Source organism: Gopherus flavomarginatus, chromosome 2, assembly GCF_025201925.1.
Source record: "Gopherus flavomarginatus isolate rGopFla2 chromosome 2, rGopFla2.mat.asm, whole genome shotgun sequence".
In the NCBI taxonomy this organism is placed as follows: domain Eukaryota; kingdom Metazoa; phylum Chordata; order Testudines; family Testudinidae; genus Gopherus; species Gopherus flavomarginatus.
Window position 1 is genome coordinate 32,519,561 of NC_066618.1, and position 24,349 is coordinate 32,543,909.

General features: G+C 43.3%; 2 protein-coding genes across 11 annotated transcripts in view; one reads left to right on the plus strand and one right to left on the minus strand.

Annotated features, from left to right (window-relative positions):
- The window catches only part of LOC127044377 (uncharacterized), a 564,702-nt gene that overhangs the window by 296,764 nt on the left and 243,589 nt on the right, over nucleotides 1-24,349 (plus strand). The window lies entirely within an intron of this gene.
- JCAD (junctional cadherin 5 associated) overlaps nucleotides 1-24,349 on the minus strand; it is an 83,647-nt gene that overhangs the window by 15,436 nt on the left and 43,862 nt on the right. For 2 of the 10 annotated variants that reach the window (XR_007772457.1, XM_050939007.1), the window contains exons 1-3: nucleotides 23,132-23,252; nucleotides 19,264-19,326; nucleotides 6,082-6,440 (exon numbers count right to left, since the gene is read on the minus strand). The exons of 1 other annotated variant lie outside the window; for it this stretch is intronic. Coding sequence is in view for 1 of the 9 variants with exons in the window: in XM_050939007.1 (XP_050794964.1) it covers nucleotides 6,082-6,380 (299 nt within the window). In the remaining 8 variants the exon portion in view is untranslated. Of the gene's footprint in view, nucleotides 1-6,081; nucleotides 6,441-9,518; nucleotides 9,608-11,076; nucleotides 11,140-19,263; nucleotides 19,327-23,131; nucleotides 23,253-24,349 lie in introns of those variants that run through there. 7 more of the 10 variants (XR_007772459.1, XR_007772462.1, XR_007772458.1 and 4 more) reach the window with 6 other exon arrangements.

The following is a 24,349-nucleotide window of genomic DNA, read 5'->3' on the forward strand; positions in this document are numbered from 1 at the left end:
CTCTAGATGTTTCAAATATATCACCATTGTGGTATGAATCATTTTATGTGAATCTAGTTCTAATGAGATTTTAAATAACCGGTTAATTTGTGTGTGTAACCTTTTAAGTTTGTTTCTAGCAAAACACATCACTGAAACATGAAAAAGGAAGGATAAAACAAACAACTTTAGGTATAGAACTTCAGATTTCTGAATTATATCCAGCACACAATATCAGATCCTTCCCATGTTTCCAGACATAGTGTGAAATACTTTACATAGTATTCCAAAGGAAAATGGATAGCTTCCTGCATTAAAAATTTATCTTTTAGTTATACTGTGGTTCTGCTGTTCTTGTAAATAAGGTGTCCAAAAATCTAACTGCCATTATTTTACTATGCAACTACCACCAGCATAACACAAGAGAGAAAAATCAAAATTGACATAAATAGGACAAGAATGTAGCCGGAACCCAAGAAATTCCTTCCTCTTCCCCCACCCTGAGTTATATGTACAGTCTGCTCTTGGTTTCTGCCAAAAAACTAATAATCGTCTCACAAAAAGGTTTAAATAGATAAGAAAATTCAGAATTCCTAATGAAAATGTAGTAATCCACATTCAAGAACACTCTTCAATAATTTTCTTTTACGTATGCAAACTTTATCCTATCAAGCAAAATGTTTAAAATGAATTGGGATAAAGACTATTTTTGTTTTAAGTCTGATGGATTAAAACCCATTGTCTGAACAAAAAGTTTCTCATATAAAATACAATTTGCAATTTGCTATTTGGATCCTGGTCAATATTAAAAGCCTATATTAATCCATGGGCTATAATGGGATATCTCCTATATTGGAAATTTTACCACAGTTAAACCACTATATCTTTCAGAATGAGGGAGTCTGCAGCTGACTGTATGCTGTCAGCCTCTGGAGATTACCAAGGCCACCTCTGCTACCTTTATGTTTTCTCATAATGCTATAATGCTGTTGTGTAGCTATTGACTGGAAGGAGTGTGAGTGACTGGGTCTAGGGAACAGACAAGCTAGGCATTATTTACCAGATCTTGCACAGAAGATAGAAAATACATGGAGAGATCAGTCATACTAAACTATTAAAAACATACGAAGTACAAAATCACAAGCAGTACTTATTCAAGACTATATAATATCAAAACCACTGGAGGGTCTTCTAGGCAGTAAATCAACACTGAGGTTAGTGATTACTGTTATTGATGATGGATCAGTGAAATGCCCTGGCTATGTGAAAGTAGTGTGTGTGAATAAAACTACTGGGAAAGTGTTACCTAGATTTCTAGTGGGAATCCACCAGAAAACAATAGAAGAGTCAGCCTTCAATGTACAAAATTATGTGATTGTTTCCCTAGTCATAATGCATGCTTCCCTAGTCATAATGCATGCTTCAGAGGAGAGAAAATCCTGCCTCATTAAAAGCGAGACGGTAACCACATTTTTTTTATACAGAAGTTGTTTAAACAGTATTTTGTAGTTATAGTAACGAATGAAGTTCTAAACATGACATAAAACACCATACTGAAGATCTACATTATGTCATCATAGCAACTAGAATGCAGAAAGTATGTTTAAAGAAAGGTAACGTTAGGGCTTTTCTAAACCTTGTAACTTATGTATATTAATGAGACAGAGAATATTATTCAGTTCATATCATGTGACTCATTCCTGAATCTAATTGCTGTGAGGATAGTAGGGACATGGTATGGAGAAAAATCCTGAGGAAAAAAATTAAATTACTGGATTGAAGTGTTCATGTTATTTTGGTAAGAAGACAGAAATTTTAAAATCTCTTTCTCCTCCAACCCCCCTGCCCAATTTCTCTTGTTAGAAGAAAATAGTAGTAATAGAAAAGAAGGTCTGTGACCTTCCTTTGAGTTAAACTTGAGGTGATTTCAGAAGCAGTTACCACATCTCCGATGACAAGTAATAGCTTTGAACTAGTTCACATGGAAAAATAATTTTGTATCCAGGACACTGTGGCCATATCCACAGCTGAGAATATAACTGAATTGTTATCATGGAGAGAATGATCAAGAGGCACCTGTTATGAAATTTTCTGATATCCGGTAACATCACTACTTACTGTGCAATTCTGTCCTACACTACTTGCAATATAACTGGTCATACTGAAGCAAAACCAAAAATGTTATACAGTACATCTGCCCTCTGTAAAATCAGCCCTGCTTACCGGCTCTTCAGTTGGGTGTTCAATCACTGAGACACCAAAAATCACCAGACATGTTTGAAAATGTAGGCCACTATATTTAACAGAATAAATCAGTAATAAGGAAAGCTTGTTAGCCAATCCATTAAGAGCTGGAGAGTAGGGTCAGGAGACTTAGATTTTATTCTCCACTCTGTTAGTAGCTTGCAGGGTAGTCTTGTTCAAACCATTTAGCCTCCCTGTGGCTCAATTTCCTCATTTGTAAATTTGCGCTAATAACCATCTTTCTAAAGCGCTTTGAGATCTTCGGACAGAGGTGCAGTGCAAGTTCTAAATATACCTTATTCGGGACCCAATCCTGCAAACATGTACTTTCTAAGCATAGGGGGACCGAGGGGCGTATCACATTGGATGGTGTTTACAGGATCATGACCCATGTGGTAAAAATTCTTTTCTAACAGCTGTTCCTATAGCTCAGGGGATCTCACACTTGGTATCGGGACCCCTCTGGGTGTCGTGAGGTTCTTACATGGGGGGTCGTGAGCTGTCAGCCTCCACCCCAAACCTCGCTTTGCTTCCAGCATTTATAATGGTGTTAAATATATTAAAAAGTATTTTTAATTGGTAAGGGGAGGATCACACTCAGAGGCTTGCTATGTGAAAGGGGTCACCAGCACAAAAGTTTGAGAATGACTGCTCTAGCTAGTACACGTGTGCTGTCAAGCCCATTTGCTGTCTCTCTATTTTAAAAAACACATATTGGAAATATTCTGGATCAGAGTTTATTTGATAACTTCCCTAGATGTGGTGTGAATTAGTTCTATCTGAAATTACACTGATGACAAAGTTTTAAACACAATTTTGGAAATTTTTAAACAAAAGAGCAACTGTAGCAGTATTTGAACTCAGTGCCTTTGCCAACACTATCCACTACGCTGCACGGTCTCTGGTCATCATCCATCAGAATTTACAAGTATGACTTGCTTACACTAATAATAATCACTATGCAGTATCTGGTGTTCAAAACACTGTATGTCTATTAGCTACTTAGTCCTCAACACACCTTATGAACAATATTCTCATGGAGGAGACCACAGGGCTTTAAATTCACCTGACAACTGTAGGAATTATGTAGTTTCCCCCCCTCCCCCACAGGTCTCCATAATCTACTATATCCCAGATTGGGGGCAGTTCTGCTAATCACTGATCAGCAGGGATCCTGGAAATCCGTTCTCTGCGGAAAAACACAGAATCTTTAGTTTGTATATTTTACAGCAAATCTTTAGTTTGTATATTTTGTGAAAAAAATAAAAACGTATCAATTATTAAACTTTACTGAAAATCCCAGTATCACTGGAAGTATCATGTGGGGCTGACTGCCCGAGCCCCAGCTGCCTTTCCTTTTAATCGTGGAAAAACGTGGATTTTTAGGTTGTTTTAACTCAGATAATTTAGTTTTTAATCACAGAAAACTAGGATCCCTGCCAGTGGTGTAGCTAGGACAGGAAAATTGGGTAGGCCCCAACTTTTGGGTGGGTGGGCAATGACAGGGGAGGGGGCAGGGGAAGGGGGAGGAGGAAGGATGGAAAGCCCGCCTTCTCTCACACCCTGCAGCTGGCCCTTACTGCTCAGCGAGCACCAGCGGATGAGACCTTCCAGAGCACACAGGCTGCGAGGTGCCCCCATGGGGCAGATGGGGCTGAAGCTCCGCCCACCCATCCCACCCACACCTTGGTGTCTATCCGCCTGGGTTCCTCTCCTGCCGGCACCACGTGCTGCTGCCCCAGTCTCTGCCCCCAGCACTAGCCCCACCCAGACCCACCCCCACGAGGAACGCCCCCTGCCTGGGATGACTCACCCCCTCCCAGCCTGTGGATTTGGGGGGCTCCGGCCCCGATTTGGGTGGGCCTGGATGCTACGTGGGTGAGCCGCAGCCCACCCAAGGCTATGCCCCTGATCCATGCTGATCAGATGCAGCTCAGGAGGAAAGAAGCAGCTTCCAAGCCTCACCACTATTGCTTCTATGGCCACTGCTCCAATTGGTTAGGGAGGAACCATGTGACCTTAGTTCTACTGTCCCCTGCTGAAAATCAGGATGGGGAGAAGAGCTTCAAACCACCAGCTCCCCAGGACAAGAGTGATGGAAGCTTCCTAAAAGTGGAGGGCCACCGGTGCCTGCAGGGAATTTTGTGCGCTCCAGCTCTTCTGCGGTATAGGGAAGTTTTGAGCCTGGCTCCTACTTTCTGCCATGACAGTGCATGCAGCCCCTGCACGCAGCCCCATGGAGGGCAGGGGTCCTGGGAGCAAGGGTCAGAAACCAGCGCGGGGACCAAGTGCTACCCTGCAGGGAGGGGGAGCAGCAGAGTTCCTGGATCAGCACAGCGGGGAGAGGGAAAACCCCCAACACCCTGACTGCTCCACACTCCCTTCAGGGCCGTGTTTGGTCCTGCTCTGTTCTCTGGCCCTTGCTCCCTGGCCCCCTCTGGACTTCCTGGGGCTGTGTGTGCAGAGGCACCCGGGCAGGGTGCACTGTAAGGGCAACAAGTGGGAGCCAACCCCAGAATTTCCCCACAGCCTCCCGGGGATCCCTTAGCCCTGCCTCCTGGGGTGCAGTGAGGGCAGGGAAAAGGAATCCCCAAGGGGTGCTGGAGCAACTGCATCCCAAGCCCTGGGGATACACTTCACTCCTCTGTAGCAGGCAACAGCTAGGCTGGGGTGTTTGTGTGTTTTTCCTTTGAAACTACATTTTATCTCAAACCTCAAAACCGACAAAAATAAATAAAAAAGCAGCCCAACACAAACCCCTTCACTGAACATCCCATTTTAAACATTAAGAATTGCAAAGCTTCATTTGAATAGTTTGCCAGCCCTGGAGACTGGTGTCCTAATTGTCCTCAGAACAGGTGCACATGGGTGTTTTCCTGCCAGTGTGACTCAGCCTAGAGCTGGAGAACTCAATTCTCAGATTAGAGCGTAACAGTATAAAGCCTTCTCAAACTGCAGTCATTCTACAGAGACAGCCACCAAAGGAACTAATTACAAGCTTTGTGTACTCATGTGCTCCGTACAGGCACCTGAGTCCCATCAAGAACACAGGGTGGGCAGTAGAGTTTTCCCACAGTGCACCATGTTCCTAGGGCTAGAATGTTGACACTGGGGAGTGGCTAGGCACTTTGGGATATCTTTACTTTGACTCAGGTCTATGCACTGCTGTGTGCACAACAGATCCCTTGATTCAAGCACAGGTCAGAAAATTATTAACCTAGGGTTAAAATGCCCAGGGTTCCTGACACAGGTTAGCCAGCTTGAGTCCTACTAACCCTAGGTTTACACTGTAGATATAGGATATGTCTACACAGGAACTAGACACCCAAGGTTGGCCCATGCCAACTGACTCAGGCTTGCAAGGCTGTTTCATTGCTGTGTAGACTTCTGGGCTCAGGCTAGAGCCCAGGCTCTAGGACCTTGCAGGGTGGCAGGGTCCCAGAGCTCAGGCTTCAGCCCTAGCCCAGAAGTCTACACAGCAATGAAATAGCCCTGCAGTCTGAGCCCCATGACCCTGAGTCAGCTGGCACAGGCCAGCCACGGGTGTTCAGTTACTGTGCAGACCTATCCTATCTGACCTGAGCTTCTCCTCCCCACCTTTTGTAAAGGGTGTTACTGATTCATTAAACTGCCCCTCCCCCTCCCTCTGCTATTTTGATAAAGACTACACACTACAAAAAGGTGTGTTAATGTTAGTGTGCTGCATGTAACATTTCAGTGCATTGCCAGGCACAGAAGCAAACAAATGCTCACTTATCACAGGTAGAGGGGTAAGGGGCTGAAGTCATGCTCAGCCATCTGCTAGAATGAAAGGGAAGAGAGGAGAAAGCCAAGCCATGGCATGATACAGACACTTACCTCCCTTCTGAAGTATGAGAAGTGGACAAACCCCGGAGGTCTGGGTGGTAACCGGGACCAGCATGCCTCCCTTGGCTCCAATGACAGCCTTCACTGCTGCTCAAGTTGCCTTTTGCCAGTGGTTTCTTGTTGTAAATGCAGGCTCCAGAGTCTATCTCAAACCCATTCAGCGTTCCCCGACTAGTTCTATTTTCTGTAATCTCAGGCTGGTATCCATCATTTCTGTTCTCGTATGAAGTAGAGGGATTTTTGGACAATTTGTATCCATGAGAAATCAGGAGGTCCTCCACACTGAACATGTTGTGCTGGTTTCACTCACTGCTGTGCCAGGAGAAAGCTCTCTCCAGCAGGATCCATCACTGAAAGAGGGAACAGAAGGCTGCTCTAATAAGGAAAGACAACTTAACTCAATCTGCGGGCTACTGGATGCAGAGTTTCATTCTCTTGCCTCAACATAATAAAATACGTAAGACTAAAGCACATGCAGATGCTGATGAATCATGTGTTGACCTTCCCTAGATAATATACCTAAATTTGTTCAGCCAGGGAACAGATGCAGAGCTGCTGCTGCTGAGTCAGTCCATTTGCGTGAAGAATTTGGTGATGATTGCAGCTTTCAGATTTTGATAAGTGATCTTGGGAAGCTTTGAACTGGAGATAAGCAAACCCTTGAGAAAAGCATTTTCTCCAAAAATGGTTTTTACTCTGATCAGGTGGAGTTGTGCTTTATGCTGGGAGAGGGGTTAGATTGCAGGGCAGCACAGCCTCCTCCTGGAGTCCTGCAAATTCTATCAAAATTAGCAGGTGAACAGGCACAAAAATAATGCATAACAAGAAAAGAAAAAAAGGTTATTATGTTAGCCCATAAAGGCACTGCTGCTGTGCTCCCAATTAGACTCCCTTGTTTACAGTCTTTAAAGGTTGCTTTTCGGGGAGATTTCTGTATTGCCTAGGTGAGCCTGTTGAAATCTGCAATCAGCTAATAGGTGTAATACAAATCAAAGAAGCCAAGTAAACTGCATCTAGAGCCACGTGTGTTGTTGCACAAGGATTTCCAAAGCAAATGGGATCAATCCAAAGTTAAAAGATTTTTCCTCCTATCTGCCAGCCCTACAGACTCAGCCTGAGTTCTTTGCTGGTTGCACATTGCTATTAGTAATAGGTTCTGCAGATCAAATTAGTTGATCTGTAACAGTTTCTCTTGGCTAGCTCACTCTTGTAATCTACTGTCTATTCTACTCTTCTAGCTTGTCATATTTATGGGGTATCAAGCCTTCACTGGTTTGGAACTTGGTAAACACTTCCGTAGATGAATAGACTCCAGCTCACCATCTCTTAGCAGTGCTGTTCTGCCACATCACTGAAGTGAGTGGATGAGACTTGAAACACGCTTAGACAGCAAAAACATTGAGTATGACACTGAATAGGACACTTGACAGGGGGCTTGTATAACATGCGCAGTGTTACATGTCCCCAGTAGTGGCATGTCTGCATAAAGAATAAGAACCTTCTAGAAGCTAATGAAGTTTCTCCTTCAGCTGAAGTGCTACAGGCCAGTGCTTTGGTGCATGAACTCCTGGGTTCTGTCACCAAGGCTGATCTTTACAAAGAGTCTCTACTCTGTGCTAAAGAAGGAACTTCATTCACTGCTATCAATATGAGACACTTTATATGGAGTAGGCACTAAAGGGGGACATGACACATTTACTTAGTGAGTTCCAGAAGTCAGTTTTCAACACAGAACCAAACTTTAAACAGTGCCTGTGCAGATCATGCAATTGTTACTTAAGGGTTTGAAAATAACTCATTTCTAAACCAGTTTAGAACCTACACCAGCCTCTGCATAGAGCCTAAAGAATCTGTCCTCTCTATATGTGGTATTGTACACTTTAAAGAAATAAAACACTTCTCAGTAACATTTGTGGAATGGTGGGTTGTTGTTTTTTGGGGGTTTTTTTTTTGGCCAAAACAGGGCTCCTCAAACCTACTAAATGATACACTGTACTAGAAGAGTAGAATGATCAGCAGATAGTCACAGGGATAAAAAAGCCAGCCAAGAGGTACTAGTCAAATTAATGGAAGAAAGGAGTGGAATCCCTTTCTTTAAAGGAAAAGACGGTGTTGTTGTTTATTTTTAAACTCTTCAGTAACAGGAGGTGGGGTCAGATCAGGTCCACTCGAATGATTTCTCTATTCCTAATTGTTTCTAGAACACAAAGACCTGGAATTGTGAGAGGAGGTAAAAAACACAGAAGACAGAACAGCTGGCTGCTAGAGCTCTTCAACCTCTAAAGAGAAAAAGATCCACAGTGACTGCATAAACAATAGAATGCCCACTGGACAGCACACAGGTGCAAGGAAGAAATGTGCTTTTCCTGTTGTTATTGCTTGGGGGGGGAGGGAGGTGTCAATATTAACCCTTTCTCTCCTACTGCCCTGGATAGTGGCCAAATGAAAACAATATTTGTCAGGGGTTGAAGGAGGCAATATGCAGAGAGAGAAACTGGCAATTTAGAAATAGACAAAATCTTTGGACCATGGGTCTTATTCTGATCTCACTTTCAGTACTGAGAGTCATGAGTAACTTCAGTGAAATCAGTGGAGTTACATCATGGGAAAAACCCAGTGGTAGCTGGTGCCCAAAATAACCCCTCAAGGTTAATCATATTTGAAAATAAAAAACTGGGATAGCATTGGGGAGGTGTTACAGGAAAGTCCTTTGGTGGGGATATGGAGAAGTGGCAGAGGAGGAGGGAGATGCACTCTTCCACGTCAGTGCCCTGCTCTTCAGAGTGAAAAACACTTCACCATAAAGGGCAGGGTGGGTGAACACAGTTCTCTCCTCATCTCAACCTCTCTCCCTCCCTCCTAGATAGCTCTATCCTATCATCTCCCTGCTGTCTCCCCATTCCCACACTCACAACCAAGTCACCCCCAGCCTCATTCACTAAAGGATTTAATTGTCCCGTGAACTCAACTCTGTAAACCCAGCACATCCCACTCCTAGCTCAGAACCTCCCCAAGCCTTCCCAGTTTCCTTCAACCCAACCAGTGCAGACCCTGCCCCCCACGACGGTTGCCACCTTTGAAGTACAAAAAACCAGGACAACTCGGATGATTTTGAGAGCCCATAAAACTAGACAGCCGGCTGTGTGTATTGAGCATTTCCCAGGACAGCTACCTCAGAAAAAGGGATGATCCTGGGAAAACATGGCCAGGTGGCAACCCTGCCCTCATACCTATCCAAAAGCCCTTCCACTGCCTACCTCACCTCTCCACATCTCATAACCAGCCCGTCAACTCTGAAACCTTTCCCCCTATTTCCATCAGACACACGCACACGCACACAGGTCAGAAAACTCCTCCACAAGCACAGAACCCGCCTCCCTCCTACCAGACATCCACCAACAACTCACTCAGGACTACGCTACACCCACCTGTACACTGCTGGTCCTGGAGAAGTAGAGGCAGCAGGGAAGGACTGTGGCTGCAGGAAGCCCTACACTCCACATCAAGAGAGAAGTGGTCCTACAGGAACCAGTATTTGTGCCTCCCCCTTCGCTGCCTTGGAGTCTACGGGCTTCAGAGCCAGGACGACTCAGGGCAGCCACCTATATGACATCCCGAGTCCAGAGACTGCAAAAGCTTCAGCCTCCCCCCAGTGGCGGCCAATGGCACTGCATACTGCAGTACCTCAGCTGTGCTACACAGCTGTCTCCAGCACAGTGACATTATTGATAGGGCTTAGTTCCATTAGCTCCCAGTAAGACTAGCATCAATGAAGTCGGGATAGATTCAGAATGGAAGACAACCCATTGCACTGAGTGCTAGACTGCAACTTGGGAGACCTCTGTTCAATTTCTTCCTCTGACACACACCTTCTGTGTGATCTGCAGCAGGTCTCTTGGTCGTTCTGTTCCTCAGATGTCCATCATGAAATGGGGTTAGCAGCACTTCCCTCTTTCACAGGGGTATTGTGAGGATAAATATGTTAAACACATTATAGGTACTTATATTGCTCCCATTACCAAAACAGATAGAAAGGCTCAAGCCCCATGTACATATATTGTACATATTGGCAATTTTCCTAGTGTTTCAAAGCCAAGGTTTCTACTTTTCAGGTGGGAGGCCAGTTCCTTTTACTAGGAGTAAGTGGATGAAATTAAGAAAAGGTAGATGGAGGTTGAATATGAGGAAACATTCCTGACTGCAAGATCTCTAATCCTGTGGAACAGTTTCTAATAGAAAGAGGTGGAAGCCCTGATCATTTGGGGCATTTCAAGTATTGCTGTCCACTTGAAATCAGAGCAGTTTTAGAGAACGAGTTAAAAGTGATTTCAAGTAAAGCACGGGTCCCTGAGTCCGCCAGCCAATTTGTTGTGGTTTTACACTAACATTTTCTTTTAAAATGTTTTTATCACACTTGTTTGTGTGGATGTTTTGCACAACATAAAGGAAACCAACTGACTGACCAGATTGGAAAAACAATGAAACCATCTATGTGCACAGTGATATCAAATGCACAAACTAAGCCAACAGGAAAAAGAGAAATCCCCCTCCTTAGCTTCTTTCAGTCAAGGTATCTTAGCAGCTACTTTTAACAGCTGTAGGTACAAAACTTTCAGACAGACGTGGGAGTTTTAAATTGACATATCCCTTTAAAAGTAACCAAAATAAAACACTAGTGAATGTAAAAATGGGGACAATTGGGCACTGGCAAGGAGATGGCCTAGATAATCTAATAAATCTTTCCCATCTCCTTGGTCAATGAAAAAGTAGGGAGGGATTTTACTCCTGGCAATATGACAAAGAACTTATCCTGCTCATTCCCTCTACCACTGTGATTCAGAGGCAGGCAGGAAAGGGTGTGTCCCACCACAGCAACACTGAATTCTTAGAATCACGTCCAGTTCTAGACTCTGGCTCCAATGTGGTAATGCAAAGAATTTGGGTCAAAAGTGTGTGAGAGTGTATTGGAAGTGATGGGAGCGATACCTTGGCTCCACGATAGCAGACCAGGAGCACTATTGATGAAGCCTTGAAGTGGATCAGCAGTCTGCATGTTAACCAAGAGAACCTGTAAAGCAAGGGGCTGCAGTTCATTAGAGTTTAGTTTAATACACAAGATCTCAGCTTCCTTCAAAGTCTGTGCTTGGCAGGAGAGGGTGGAGCTACTGTGGAGAAGGGTTCCTGTGAACAGCAGATGATCATGAATCTTTCTGCCCAAGAGAGTGAAAGGTACCATTCTGAAGCTGACTGGGGGAAAGAGGTTGCTATCATGATACCCCATTAAAGAGTATAACACTCAAATGGACAGGATTAGGCTCCTGTCTGCATGTCGTCTTATCTAGCGTATACACGACAAATTAAAGAAACAGATGCAGAAGTTCTCACCCAAGAGCAAAAAGAGAGCAGGATTTAACACCAACATCAAAATAAAAAAAAAAAAACTCAGCTCAAGGCAGAGATGAACATGACATAAGAAGGATAAAAAGGAGACTGGCCACCAGATCCATCCACTATTTTTTTGCACAAAAAGTTTCCTAACAAAAAATGGCTTTTTACTGAAAACAGAACTTTTTGTAAAATATTGTCAACACTTCAACATTTTCACAAAAGTTTGTGTGATGTTAATTAAACTGCTTATCAAACTTTTAAATGTTGTCACAGTTTAAATAACTATTTCAAACACAATTGTGGTAACATTTTGATAGAAAAAAAATTGATGAGATCCCAGAAGTGGGTTTGAAAAATATATCCATTTTGAACATTGCTATAGTTAAAAAATCTCATGGGAAAATGTTTTTTTGTCTTTCAGACAGCTGCATAGGCCACTGATGGGACCTGCTTCAGAACAGGGACATATGCTTGATCTGATTTAGTATGGTGAATAGTATTATATGTTCAACAATGGCACATACACACCAAATATACCTGACAATTGTACTATGCAGGAAAGAAATTCCTTCTTGACCTCTGTGGCAATCTGCTGATGCACTGGAGCATGAGATTTCATCAATTGGCAATTAGCCAGGATGGGCAGAAATGGTGTCCCTAGTCTCTGTTTGCCAGAAGCTGGGAATGAGCAACGGGACGGATCACTTAGTGACTACCTGTTCTGTTCATTCCCTCTGGGGCACCTGGCATTGGCCCCTGTCAGAAGACAGGATACTGGGCTAGATGGACCCTTGGTCTGACCCAGTAGGGCCATTCTTATGTTCTGGTTCAGAGGTAACGCCTTCAAAAGCAGTAAGTGACTTAAGAGCCTAGATCACACTGACTTCCAAGGAAACAGACTCGTAAGTGCCTAAGTCCCTTTTGAATATGGGATTGGGCTTTGCAAAACTTTTCCTTGGGTCTTCAAATGTGATTTGTTACAGAAGTGTATGTAGGTTCTAATATTTGCATGGTTTTCCACAGGCACTAAGCAATCATTTTACAAGATGGAAATGTGAGATCTAGTCCTCTCACAACTTTATAGTTCCTGGATTGTGGAAATACTGTAAGAAGATCAGATCTTGCATTATTTCAGCCTCCAAATGGCTTCTTGAGGCAAAAAAGTATTTAAAACAAGACCTCAAACACTGAGCTCTCCACATGTTGCCTGAACACACTGATTCTATTTGGCACACACAGGGTTAACTTAACGCCCATAGACACAATCCTGGTTTACTATCCTGTTAAGTTCTGGTTGAGGAACAAATGAAAATTATGTATATTAAAAAGCAAACGACAGCAAAATAACGTTCCCTATGGAGGAGGGGGCGGTGAGAGACTTGAACTATTGCTCTCTTTTAAAGACTCTCAAACTGGACCAGAAAGTGGATGTGCAGCGGTTCTAATTTGAGGTAAGATCAACAATGCTGGAAAACAGTTTGTTTTCCCAGAGCTCATTTGTTTTGTTTGCCAATGACATCACCGTGTTCTGATAGGTTTTGCTTCCTGAGGATGCCTGTTATCTCGCCAGTGTTTCCGACTTGTCAAAATCAGCCGGTCCAACTCCATAGTGCAGTGGAAACATGGGTCAAACTTTCTTTGGCTACCTCTAAGCTACAATGCTCAGAGTAAAAGAAACAAGTATGCACTCACCCATGAAAAAACTGCATTAGAACACACATACGTGAGCATAGTTAAGGACTAAAAGCGCCAGTACTTGGATACAATGGAACCCCTGGAGGGGGACATTAAGAGAGTTCCTGGCTGAGTATTATCAAACACCTTTGTTTGTGCATTTGTCTTGGGCCCTTAACATTTCCTTAGCTTTAAAAAGAAAGAATTGTCATTCTTGCCTGAAGGGTGAGAGAAGATAAATGATATCGATACCCTGGTGCAGTATCACTGAAAGATGCATATGCTGGACCTAATGAGTGTATACAAGCAGTATTCATCCTGTGAATTGAATGACTGTGCCTCAGAGAAGTGGCAGAACTGGAGAGTGCTGCACAGTGTATGTTCTCTCTCATCATCCGAGTCTTTGATATACATTCTCTTGTTCTCGACATAGTCCATAGTCCATTAGAGCCTGAGCTGCAGAAATGCTGGGCACTGACAACTCTAATTGAAGCCAGTGGGAGGTGCCATGCCCAGCATCTCTGTAAAGCAGACCCTCAATGAGTAACAACCCCTGCTATGTTATATGTTCACACACAGCTCCCAATGACTTCAGTTGCAGTTCTGAGTGCTCAGCACTTCTGCAAATCAGACCTCAGGGTCTCAAGTCAGACACCCAGAAAATGAGGAACACACAATAGTGACCACCTGTGAAAAGTTTCGTTTAAGTGATTTGTCTATTTCCTTAGAGAGACAAGATGGCTGAGGTAATATCTTTTATCGGACCAAATTTTGTTGGTAAGAGACAAGATTTTAGAGCTACACAGAGCTCTTCTTCAGATCTGGGAAAGGAACTCCCAGCATCACAGCTAAATACAAGGTGGAACAAATTGTTTAGTGTAAGTAGATAGCACATATTGTAAGGGACCATTTGAGGTAGAGTGATCTATTAACACTTCTGCAGTCATAGGACAAAAAGAGGGGGTTAGCGAACTACAGATTGTGGTAATAAGCCATAACTCCAATGTCTCTGTTCTGTTCATAAGTTTTAGTGTCTAGCAGAGTAATGAATCTAAGCTCCCAGGCTCGTCTTCTGAAAGTGTTGTGCAAGTTTCCTTTTAGGATGAGGAGTGCTATAGAGTGACTGCTTTATAAAAAGTGTTCACCCACAAGTGATTTTTTTTCCGTCTTATTTTCCTGTGTGAGTCTCCTTGCCCAGCTAGTTCCAATTCTCCTCTTCTGGCCCCTGGTCTGATCTGCCTCATCGCTCCCCCTCACTGCCTCTCAGTCCCAGTCTGTCTCTCTGGCTCCTTCCAGAGGCGGATTAGGGTTTTGTGGGGCCCTGGGCCACAGCAAGTGGGGGCCCTTCCCCACCCCTCCCACCTGCAGTCCCCTGTACCCCTGCACTCCTGCCAGGGCATAGGTGCTTGCCCCCTCAGCTCAGTACTCCTACTGGGAGCAGGAGCAGGGCACGGTGGCTTGCCCCACTCCACCCACTCAGTGCGCCTGCCAGAGAGGGGGGGTCAGGGCACAGGGATGCTCATTTTTCCAGGGCACCCCAATTGGCTGAGGCAACTAGCCACTGGGCAGACGGGGCCTGTGCCCAATCGGCCACAGGGCTCTTCATCCAACTTCAGTCTCTTCTCACCCCCTCCTCTTGCCAGGATCCCCACTCCCTGTCTCTGTGTCCCAGTTTCCTTGTCCAGCCAAGCCCAGTCTCCCCTCCTCCGTGCAGCTTCTCATCCAATCTCAGTGGCCAAGGCCCCCTCTAAACAACCAAGGAACTGGCTTCTAGTTCATCCCCCATTTCCCTCACTGGTTCACAGTTCCAGTCTCCCCCTGGCTCCCGGTTGCCAACCTGCCGCAGTCTACCCTCCCTCATCCTCCAGCTCCTAGTCCCAGCCTCCTCCCCCACCCGAACATCCCCCCCTCTCCTCAGCTCCCAGCCTCCTTGCCCATACAGTACCAGTCTCCCCCATCATGCTCCATCACAGTTTTCCTCTCCTGCTCCAGTCCTAGTCTCAGCAGACCCCATCTCCCAATCTACTCCTCTTCGTCCTTTACCCCAGTTCAGCTTTCGTTGCCTCTACATTTCACTCAGACAGCTTCCTCATAAACTCAGACTTTAAGGTCAGAAAAAACCATCATGATCATCTAGTCCGACCTCCTGCACATTGTAGGCCACAGAACTACTCAATGTGGAATGAATACTATTAACAATGTGGAAATTGAGGCAAAGAGGTTTTGACTGACCCGTGGCCACACACAGTGTGTCAGTGACACATCCTGAATTAGAATTTAGGATGCCTTAATCTCAGTCTTATGCTTACTCCACTGGACCGTGATACCGCTAAAATATTACTTTGGTGTTTAAGTTCTTACAGCATATTAATCACCACCACCACCCTGGTAGGATGCAGACAAGAGAGGAAGATGGGATTGGGCCTCTATGGTACAAGTATAGATCTGGGGGGCAGTCCAGAAGAGGGATATTGATGCCACATAAAGTATGCTAACAGGGTGGATTTTCACAGGCACAGCGAAAAGCAGATATTCCTGACAGAGGTCACACCATGACAAATTTCAAGTTGCTGATCCAAAACACGGGGACACTAGAGCTTCTCAACGAATGAAATGGCTGCAAGATTATTATTTTTTTCAGTAAGAGCAAAACAATGTATTTCTCCCAGCCTTGTTCTCAGGAACAGATAACCACTTTCAGCTGAAATTTTCGAAAGAAATTCATCCTGTGGCTCATATTCTGCATGGGAAATTTCAGCTCAAACGGTTAAAGTTTGGCAAAGTTATAAGCAACTGAAAATGGGATCTTATATGGAAGTGTTGGGCAGTGCTAGCTTTGAGGTTTAACCTCTTATTTCTTACTCCTTTTCTTTTATGTAGCAGTTTATTAAAAATAAACATTTTAAATAGGATCTGGTTTACCTTGACCATTTAATCTTCTTTTAAATAGTAAAATCCAATAAGACTGAAAACTCTTCAGGACAAGGAAGTGACCAAATGCAGTTTAATATTTTGTTGAACTGATTCAAAATGAAGTATTTTGGGTCAGTTAAAAAAAAAAGTGAAATATTCTGACACCAACCACCTGAATCAGATCACAGACACCCATCACCACAAGGCTGTTAGGAGAGTTTCCATTACAACCAATACCATACTTAGGGGTTCAAAGGCAACAGACCTAACTGAAAAACATCTCTGATGATTGCAAGTAAAAAGTGTATGTCAAGGTCATTGTAGACTGGGAAATGTAACTTTATGTTGTGCATGCCCGAGAGCACACAGGGTCCCATCTCTCTAATTCAGCTCATAAGAAGATACAAATCTGTGAATTTTGCATTTAACCTTCACTGCAAACAGGCGAGTGCATACATTTTTCCCAAGGAGAAAGCAAAGAGTGTATATGTTCACATTCACTGAAAATCATGGTCCACATTCTACCATCAATTTCTGAGCAGAGTTCCCCAATGAAATTAATCAGGTGTTGTGCCTAATAATAAAATATTATGGCATAATACGGCTCCCAAGAAAGTTTGGAAGTGGGGGCAAAAAAAAAAAAAAAAAAAAAAAAAGTGTTACCAGAAGAGACTAAATAGCATATTTCAGAGACTGACTCTTGCCATGTAACATATTGGCACAGTGGTGATCAGTTGAGGCACCTGAGCTGAAGCAACATTGTTAGAAGAATGAGGGAATGGCTCGCAGGGCATTCTCCACTGGAGCCCCAGACCTTTGGGAACAGCTCCTGCCCAGGTCTGTAACAGCCTGAGTTTGCTACCTTTCAGGGCATGCTGCAAAGCTTTCCTCCAGTGTTCATGAGAAGACAGGTGCTGGATAGGGCTGTTTGTGGTGATGTGGAACTCTGGTGGGAATTGAATGTGCATTGAGAGTTGAGCCATTTTTCTGGTATATATGTTGTTATTGGGTAGCCTGGGGGAAATAGATCTGGTCTGTTTAGTTATTTTGTATATTTTAAAAAGTTTGCCCAGAGCACTGGATAAGCGCTCTTTTATTGTAGCATGCACAAATCCAGATAAGGTAAACACAAAGGCGGGGGGGAATCTTTGAATATTCACCATTATGATCAGCACCAAAGAGCCGGTTTTCAGAATGTCGAGAGCTTGCTGCCACGGATGACAAAGCACCACATTACTAGTCTGAAAACAGGCCAAGAGGTTTTTCTTTTTTCTGTTTTCTTTTTAATAAAGAAGAAGGAATGATTTTTAAACACTGTTCACTGACATTCCATACTGAAGATGTAACAGGTTCCTTGGTGGTGTGTGGTAGAAGTATTTCCTCCGATAGTTCTACTGTTGCAATAAATAGTAAAATATTTTATTAAACAAAAAGTAAACAGCCAACTCCCTTCCCCCCATGCCCTCTCTTACCCTCCTCCCCCAAAACCCACCTACAAAAGAAAACATGTTTTCAAACTGAGGCACGTGTTCTCATGCTGTTCATGCTGCTTTCCATGGGCAAAATCTATCAATGCTTTGCTGGAACAAAATAAAGGAAACTTACATTTCTTGACTCTTAAAATTAAGTCCTTGAGAGCCAACAGTTCCACTTTAAATACCTACATCCAAAGCCCCAATAAATTGTTCCACACTAAACTATGTGGAGTTTTTTTTCTAACCAGCACAAACAGCTCTCAGTTTGGGCAAAACACAGAGGAGATCACCATAATTGTATTTAGTCATATGGAGTAAGAAATGTTTTAATACAGGATCCATCACAGAGCTGGACTTCTTTGAGATGACAGTGACATTGGATTATAATGCTTGGGCTCCATGATCAAAAGGATTACACACATGAGCATTCTCCTAATCACAGCAGGATCAGCCAGCCATTCAGCCCAGGATTCAAGAAAACAAAACAAACACACACACACTTTCCCCTCCTCACAAATGTAGTTGGTGTCTTGTGGTGGGGGCTCTGCAGGGTTTGTCCTGGCTTCTCCTCCTTTCAGACACCTCTATAAAGATCATATCTACTGGAGTAAATAGACTCTGAGCACATCTGTGTCTGCTTTGCTCACTTACTTTCACATGTTACCAGCATCTCTTGCGTCCCGTTAGCATACTTCTATGCGGAATCAATGCCCTCTTCTGGACTGCCCCCCAGATCTATACTTGTACCACAGATGCCAAACTCCATCTTCCTCTCTTGTCTGTGTCCTACCATATATTCACAGCAAGGCTGTTGTTGTTGTTAATATGCTGCAAGAACTTAAAACACCAGAGGAATATTTTAGCGGTATCGTGGTCCAGTGGAGTAAGGATAAGACTGAGATTCAAGAATCCTAAATTCTAATTCAGGGGATGTCACTGACACACTGTGTGGCCGTGGGTCAGTCAAAACCTCTTTGCTTCAGTTTCCACATTGTTAATATTATTCATTCCACATTAAGTAGTTTAATATTTGGCATTTGACAATAAGGAAAGCAGAATTTAAGGGCTAGCATACACAAGAAAAGTTATACCAAGATAATATATTGCTCAGGGTGATTTTTTAACCCTAGTGTGGACATTTATACTAGTATAAAGGTACCTTCCACCAATACAGATTATTCATCTTTCCAAACTAAAATAAAACTATACTAGTACAACTGCAACCACACTAGGGAAGGGTTTGTTATTTTAATTGTACTGGTGTAGTTAAAGTGGCAAATCTATCTAGTGTAGACAAGCCCTTAGAGACTGAATAGGCAAGTGATGGCCAATCAGTACCACAGAGAAAGAGGGACTGTCTTGAATTTTCAAAAATGGCCACTAATTTTAGATGCCAACTTTAAGATATAGGACTGTCTTTTGCATGCAAAATTAGTAGCCACTTTTGAAAATTTGGGCCAATATAGTTAACACTATAAACATACTTCCCATCTAATATTGTCTAAGTGATCACTGACCAATTTCAATAATGTTCTAATCATGAACTACTTGGGCAATGTGCATGCTGTTGCAATCTTTCACTGTCTACTATAATCAGCATTATATTGCACAGAGACATATTTAGCTTATTCCTGCTGTAGATGTTAGAAGATCCCATTAATCTATGTAGATATCTACATTTGGATCTTAAAGGTGGTATAAAGTTGTTGAAAGATTGACCTACCCTTTCCTTTGTAGCTGGACCTAGTGAGTAAGCTTCCCCCAGCATTCCACAAGTCCACAGGCTCTTGAAACAAAGCACAATAGCAAGGTTTTAGCAAGTGAGATAACCCTTTCCACTCATGAAGAGGAAAACAACATCTGTTAAAACCAAACAAATTGGTGTAATGAGTTCAGCAAGAGACCCAAAGGATTTTGAAGACATAGCTCTCAGTTGGGTCAACACACTGTGAAAAGAAAATTACAAGAGAACAATTGTTTCATACTCTGCTCTCCTACCCCTAAACTCCCTCAAGATTAATTAGGATGGACTCTGGCCAAATTCATTAAACTACAAGATTTGAGTAGGACCTTGCAGCCTGCTCGTAAGCAGCTCGAAAATGATGGAGAAGTTCAGAAATGCATCACCCTCCGACCAGAACTGCTTTTTGCAAAACCAAGTACGCATGTGCCATGTCACTGCTGTGACAGTCAGGAGAATATTTTAAAATGATCTTGTCTTAATTAGATAGCGACGCAGAAAACATTTGCTTTTCCCCACTGAACAATAGACTCTTGTTTATTTTGTGTGTGCTCTTTAGGTTGTGAGAAAACCAGTCAAGTTATGTATCTAACAATATACTACTGTAATCTGTTAACATTCCAAAGCCTAAAACCTATAGATTCAGTTGGATTAGTATTTTCTGAGCACAGGAGAATGTGTTTTACAGCCAGCAATTTTGAATAATGCTACAGGAAGTGAGGACACAACCTAGGGCTCCATCCTGAAAACAATGGCCTAGAGTGTGATTTCACAATCTGTCTTGTGCATGTAGTGGTGTGGTGCCATGCCACCAAGGAGCAGTGCAGGGAAGGAATTGTACCTCAGAGATTCACCATCCCACCCAGCGATCCAGGTGATAGTAATTTGCTATTGGTCCTTTCTAGATTACAACCCCTATTCCATGGCAATTCAACTGCACGGGCTGGTGCACTGGGGAAGAAGCACAGAACCAATGTTCCTGTCACTACCGACTCTCCTGCTTTGTGGAGAATAGTGGGCACACAATAAGAGTCGCAGAACCAGGTCCCAAGTGAGTAAAAGCCATGAGATTCCTTGCCAATTCGTACTGCAGTAATTTATTCAGAAGTGGCTTATTCTGCTCTTTAACAATTGAATTTAATTGGGTCGTTATTTTCCATGTAACTGTTTATAACAACAACAAATGGTAGCATCTTTTTTGACTTAATACAGACCCTTTAAAGCAATGAAAGGAAAATGGTTCAGCTACTGCTCAGGAGTGTGGCTGAATGCTTTAGGCTAGAAGGCAAGGTACGCATTGCATTGTCACTAAGATTTGGTATCCTGACAACACGGATCAAAATGCTTGCTCATGCAGTTGTACTCAGATTTTTACTCAAGAGCGTGAGCTGAAGTATCTTAGCTTCTGGGACTTTAACAACTGAAAACCAGTTTTTCTGAATCTTTAACAAAAACTCAATCCAGAAGAGATTCCACAGACACACAAAAGTCCATTGGCAAGGATTCGATGCCCAAATCAGGGCTCTAATTTGTAGTTCTAGGACAATTTAAAAATGTAATATTCAGCCTAACACCCAATGGAAAAACAACAGGTTTTTTCTTTTCTTTGCAATGGTAACTGAGTAAAGTGTAAAAGGGCCCGCTTATACTAGAAAGCGCAAAGACTGATAAAAGCAGCAAAGAATCCTGTGGCACCTTATAGACGAACAGACGTTTTGGAGCATGAGCTTTCGTGGGTGAATACTCACTTCGTCAGATGCATCTGACGAAGTGAGTATTCACCCACGAAAGCTCATGCTCCAAAACGTCTGTTCGTCTATAAGGTGCCACAGGATTCTTTGCTGCTTTTACAGATCCAGACTAACATGGCTACCCCTCTGATACAAAGACTGATAATAAACCTTTGCAGCCTCAGGTTTAAGGCCCTGATCCTGCAAACTAATCTGTGCAAGTGGACCACCAGTAAAGTCAATGGGGCTCATATATAGACACAGAGGTAGCTGTATAGATCAGGCCAAGGATTAGTGCCTATGACTGTATTATCACATTCTAACAATCAGGTTTTTAAAGGCAATTTTAGTTTTTAAGACTGGCATTAACTTGATTGTGACTCTTCATGGGAGTAAAGTTAAGCATGAGTTGGGTCACATTTGCAGAACCAGGGCCTTTTACCTCACTAAAGCATTCATCTCTCCTGGTCAGAAAGTGGGTTACAATGTAGAAAAGGAACATGAACAGAGAGAGACAGAAGCCTCAAACTGTCACAGGCAGTACCCCACACACACATGCTTTTCAGGGTGAAGGCAAGTTTGTAGCTTTAAAAGAGAGAAAATAGCAAAGCTGGAAAGAAATTCAAAAGCTAGAGAGTGAGAGAGAGGATTGCTTCACAGTCTGTTTTCTTAGTTAGTGTGCTTAGATACAAAATAAGATTATGGCTCTTCACAAAAAATACTTTGCAAGATTTGGGGATTTAACTAAATGTCTTTAATTTAGTTACAAAAGCGCTGGTGTTTCTCATGTCTACTGCTAATTCACCCGCCATTGGGGGGGGGGGGAAGGAACAAAGGTTAGTTTCCAGTAGCTGCCTGGTATTAACTGTCCACATATTTTGTCTCCCATGTATAAATTAGAGTAACTGATGCTTTGTTGTTATGATTCTAGAGTAGAATTTAGTTTTTGAAACATCCAGATGGATCCCAAGCATTAAAATTTCTGTTATTCCTGGCAAGAAGCTAATGCAGGTTCTCTTATTAGTAAGCTAGTTTGTTTTGCAGCAGAACAGTGATCTCCCTGCTATAAAAGTACCTAAATGTTTCATTTTATGGCTAAACTGGTAACATCTTGAGAGAGATGCTTGGAAAATCAGAGACTTTGGGCTGGCTATAGTGCTCAATAAACAATCTTTACAGCATCTCCCTTACAGGGGCTTAGTTGGGAATAACAAACACCATAAGAAAACTCGTGGGATGCAGCAGCAAGGCACCATGAAGGAGGCATGTAGCACAGAGGCACTTAGATTTCACAGTCACAGATTACCAAACCCTAATCCCTAAAGCACTACACCCTCTCTGTGAGGGGTGGTGCTTTCCGCAACCTCAGTTAACATCATTATTTCTTTGATGCAACATTTTAAAAGTCAAAAATGTGGGGGGAAAGTCTGTAAACTTTGCAGGGCTATCAGTACAGAAACTGAATCAATTAACCAGCAGGTCACCTGAAGGGACCATAGGCTGCAATTTACGGCAGAAGACTCATTAGAAGCCTACATCTGATCTAAAACCTGCCCTGAAAATCTGATCTTTCCACTGCTGTGCGGCAAGCCAACCCTTCTGCTCTGAGCTCTTCGATTCCACCTCCCCAGTGCAAAAGTGTAAGGGGAGCTGCTAGCGGCAGACTTTAGGTCCCCCTATGTCCAAGCCAAATGGGGAACACATACCTCACGTAGTCTTCAAACAATTGAAGGAGAGAGCCAAGCTGCTTGTAAACACATACTCTCTGGTACTCAAACAGTTACATCTGCAACTAGCACCAGCAGAGACCAAATAATCTACCGCTGCTCCAGCAAAACTATTAATCTGTTTGAAAACAGTCAGAGCAGCATGTGCAGCATACACTCAGAGCTCCGGAACAGGGCAAAAAGCCTATGGTTTGACATGAGGAGAGAAACTTAAGAGATGCAGTTTGAATCGCTGGCAGCTGCATGACAGCTTTGCAGTGGATTGGTTCGTTTTTGCAGCATGCTTTACAGAAAAACAAAGCCAGCCACACAATTCCCTTGAATCTTAATTCAAGCTGAATAAATTAAGTGGCTTTAACTTGGAGATGTAGGAAGAGAATGTCACTGACTTACCAAGCGGCTCCCCCATGCTTCCCTCTGTTCTCTGCGTTTGGGAGTATTGTGAGCGAGCCCAGCCTTGCATGAAGCAGTCACTGCGGAGCATGCCTAGTGCAGACAGCTTGCCTTGCCTTTCCTCCCCAGCACTGTAAGGACTTTGAAGTGAACCTCAAGCTTCCTGCAAATTATTAAAGATTCCTCCACAACAGAAAACTTTTTTTTTTAAAGGAATAAACCACTCTAGTTTCAACCCAGGTGGTATGGCTGTTGTGTAATTCCATCTGATCTCTCTTCATTATCACCTCTCTGAACTTTCTAGCCATGTGAAGTAGCTTAGCCCCCAGGATTAAGAACATTCTTGTTAATGTGCTGCAGACACACACACACACACACACACACACACCCTTCAAACATTAATCTTCACAAACCTGTGATGCTGGGTTAAGATGAAATGGGGCCCAGATCCAATCCAGTCCAAGGGCTCCCCCAAAGCAAAGAGCAGCCCACCACAAATCAAATACTCTTGCCCCCCCACCTGATAATCATCCCTCATGTCCCATCCCTGCAACAGACTCCCTGTGGAGCCCCTTCCTACAGATCTGAACTTTGGCCCCAGCCTTGCAACTTGTTTTGCATAAGTGGAGAATCTTGCTGTGCAGAACAAGTTGTTGGTTTGGGACCCTTGGGAGTTTATGGGTGTATGGGTTCCCCTCCAGCCCAAGGCCTAGATCTACAGCTCCATGAATCCTGCTCTAATCCACCCCTGTAAACGTGCTTACTTGTGCAGTGGGAAGTCAGTCCTGTGCAGCACTTCCAGGAGGTAAAGCATACACACTGCATTTGAAAGCTAAATAAAAGGGAATGTCTGAGGAGCTATGTGGCTGGTTAGCTTCAAGCAGATATCCCCATCACTCAGAGCAGCGTGCCTTTGCAGGCCTCCCACACAGGCGTCTAGCTATGAAGCCGAGTCAGACAGACTTCCAAATGCAGTATCCTCCCAGAAAAACAACACCAGGGAAGCAGAAAAACCTGGCCCAAGAGCACCAGCCACCAGTTCTGACAACAGCAGACTTGCTGGGAACATCCTTCAGCATGGGGTATATTGTTTCCTTTGAGAGGACAAACAAAACACCTCCAGCTCTCCTACAGAGGCTGCTGAGGCTGTAAGTGCTATACAGTTAATAAGAAAAACATCAGCTCTCTCTGTGCATGGAAAATCTGTAGGATGGAAGA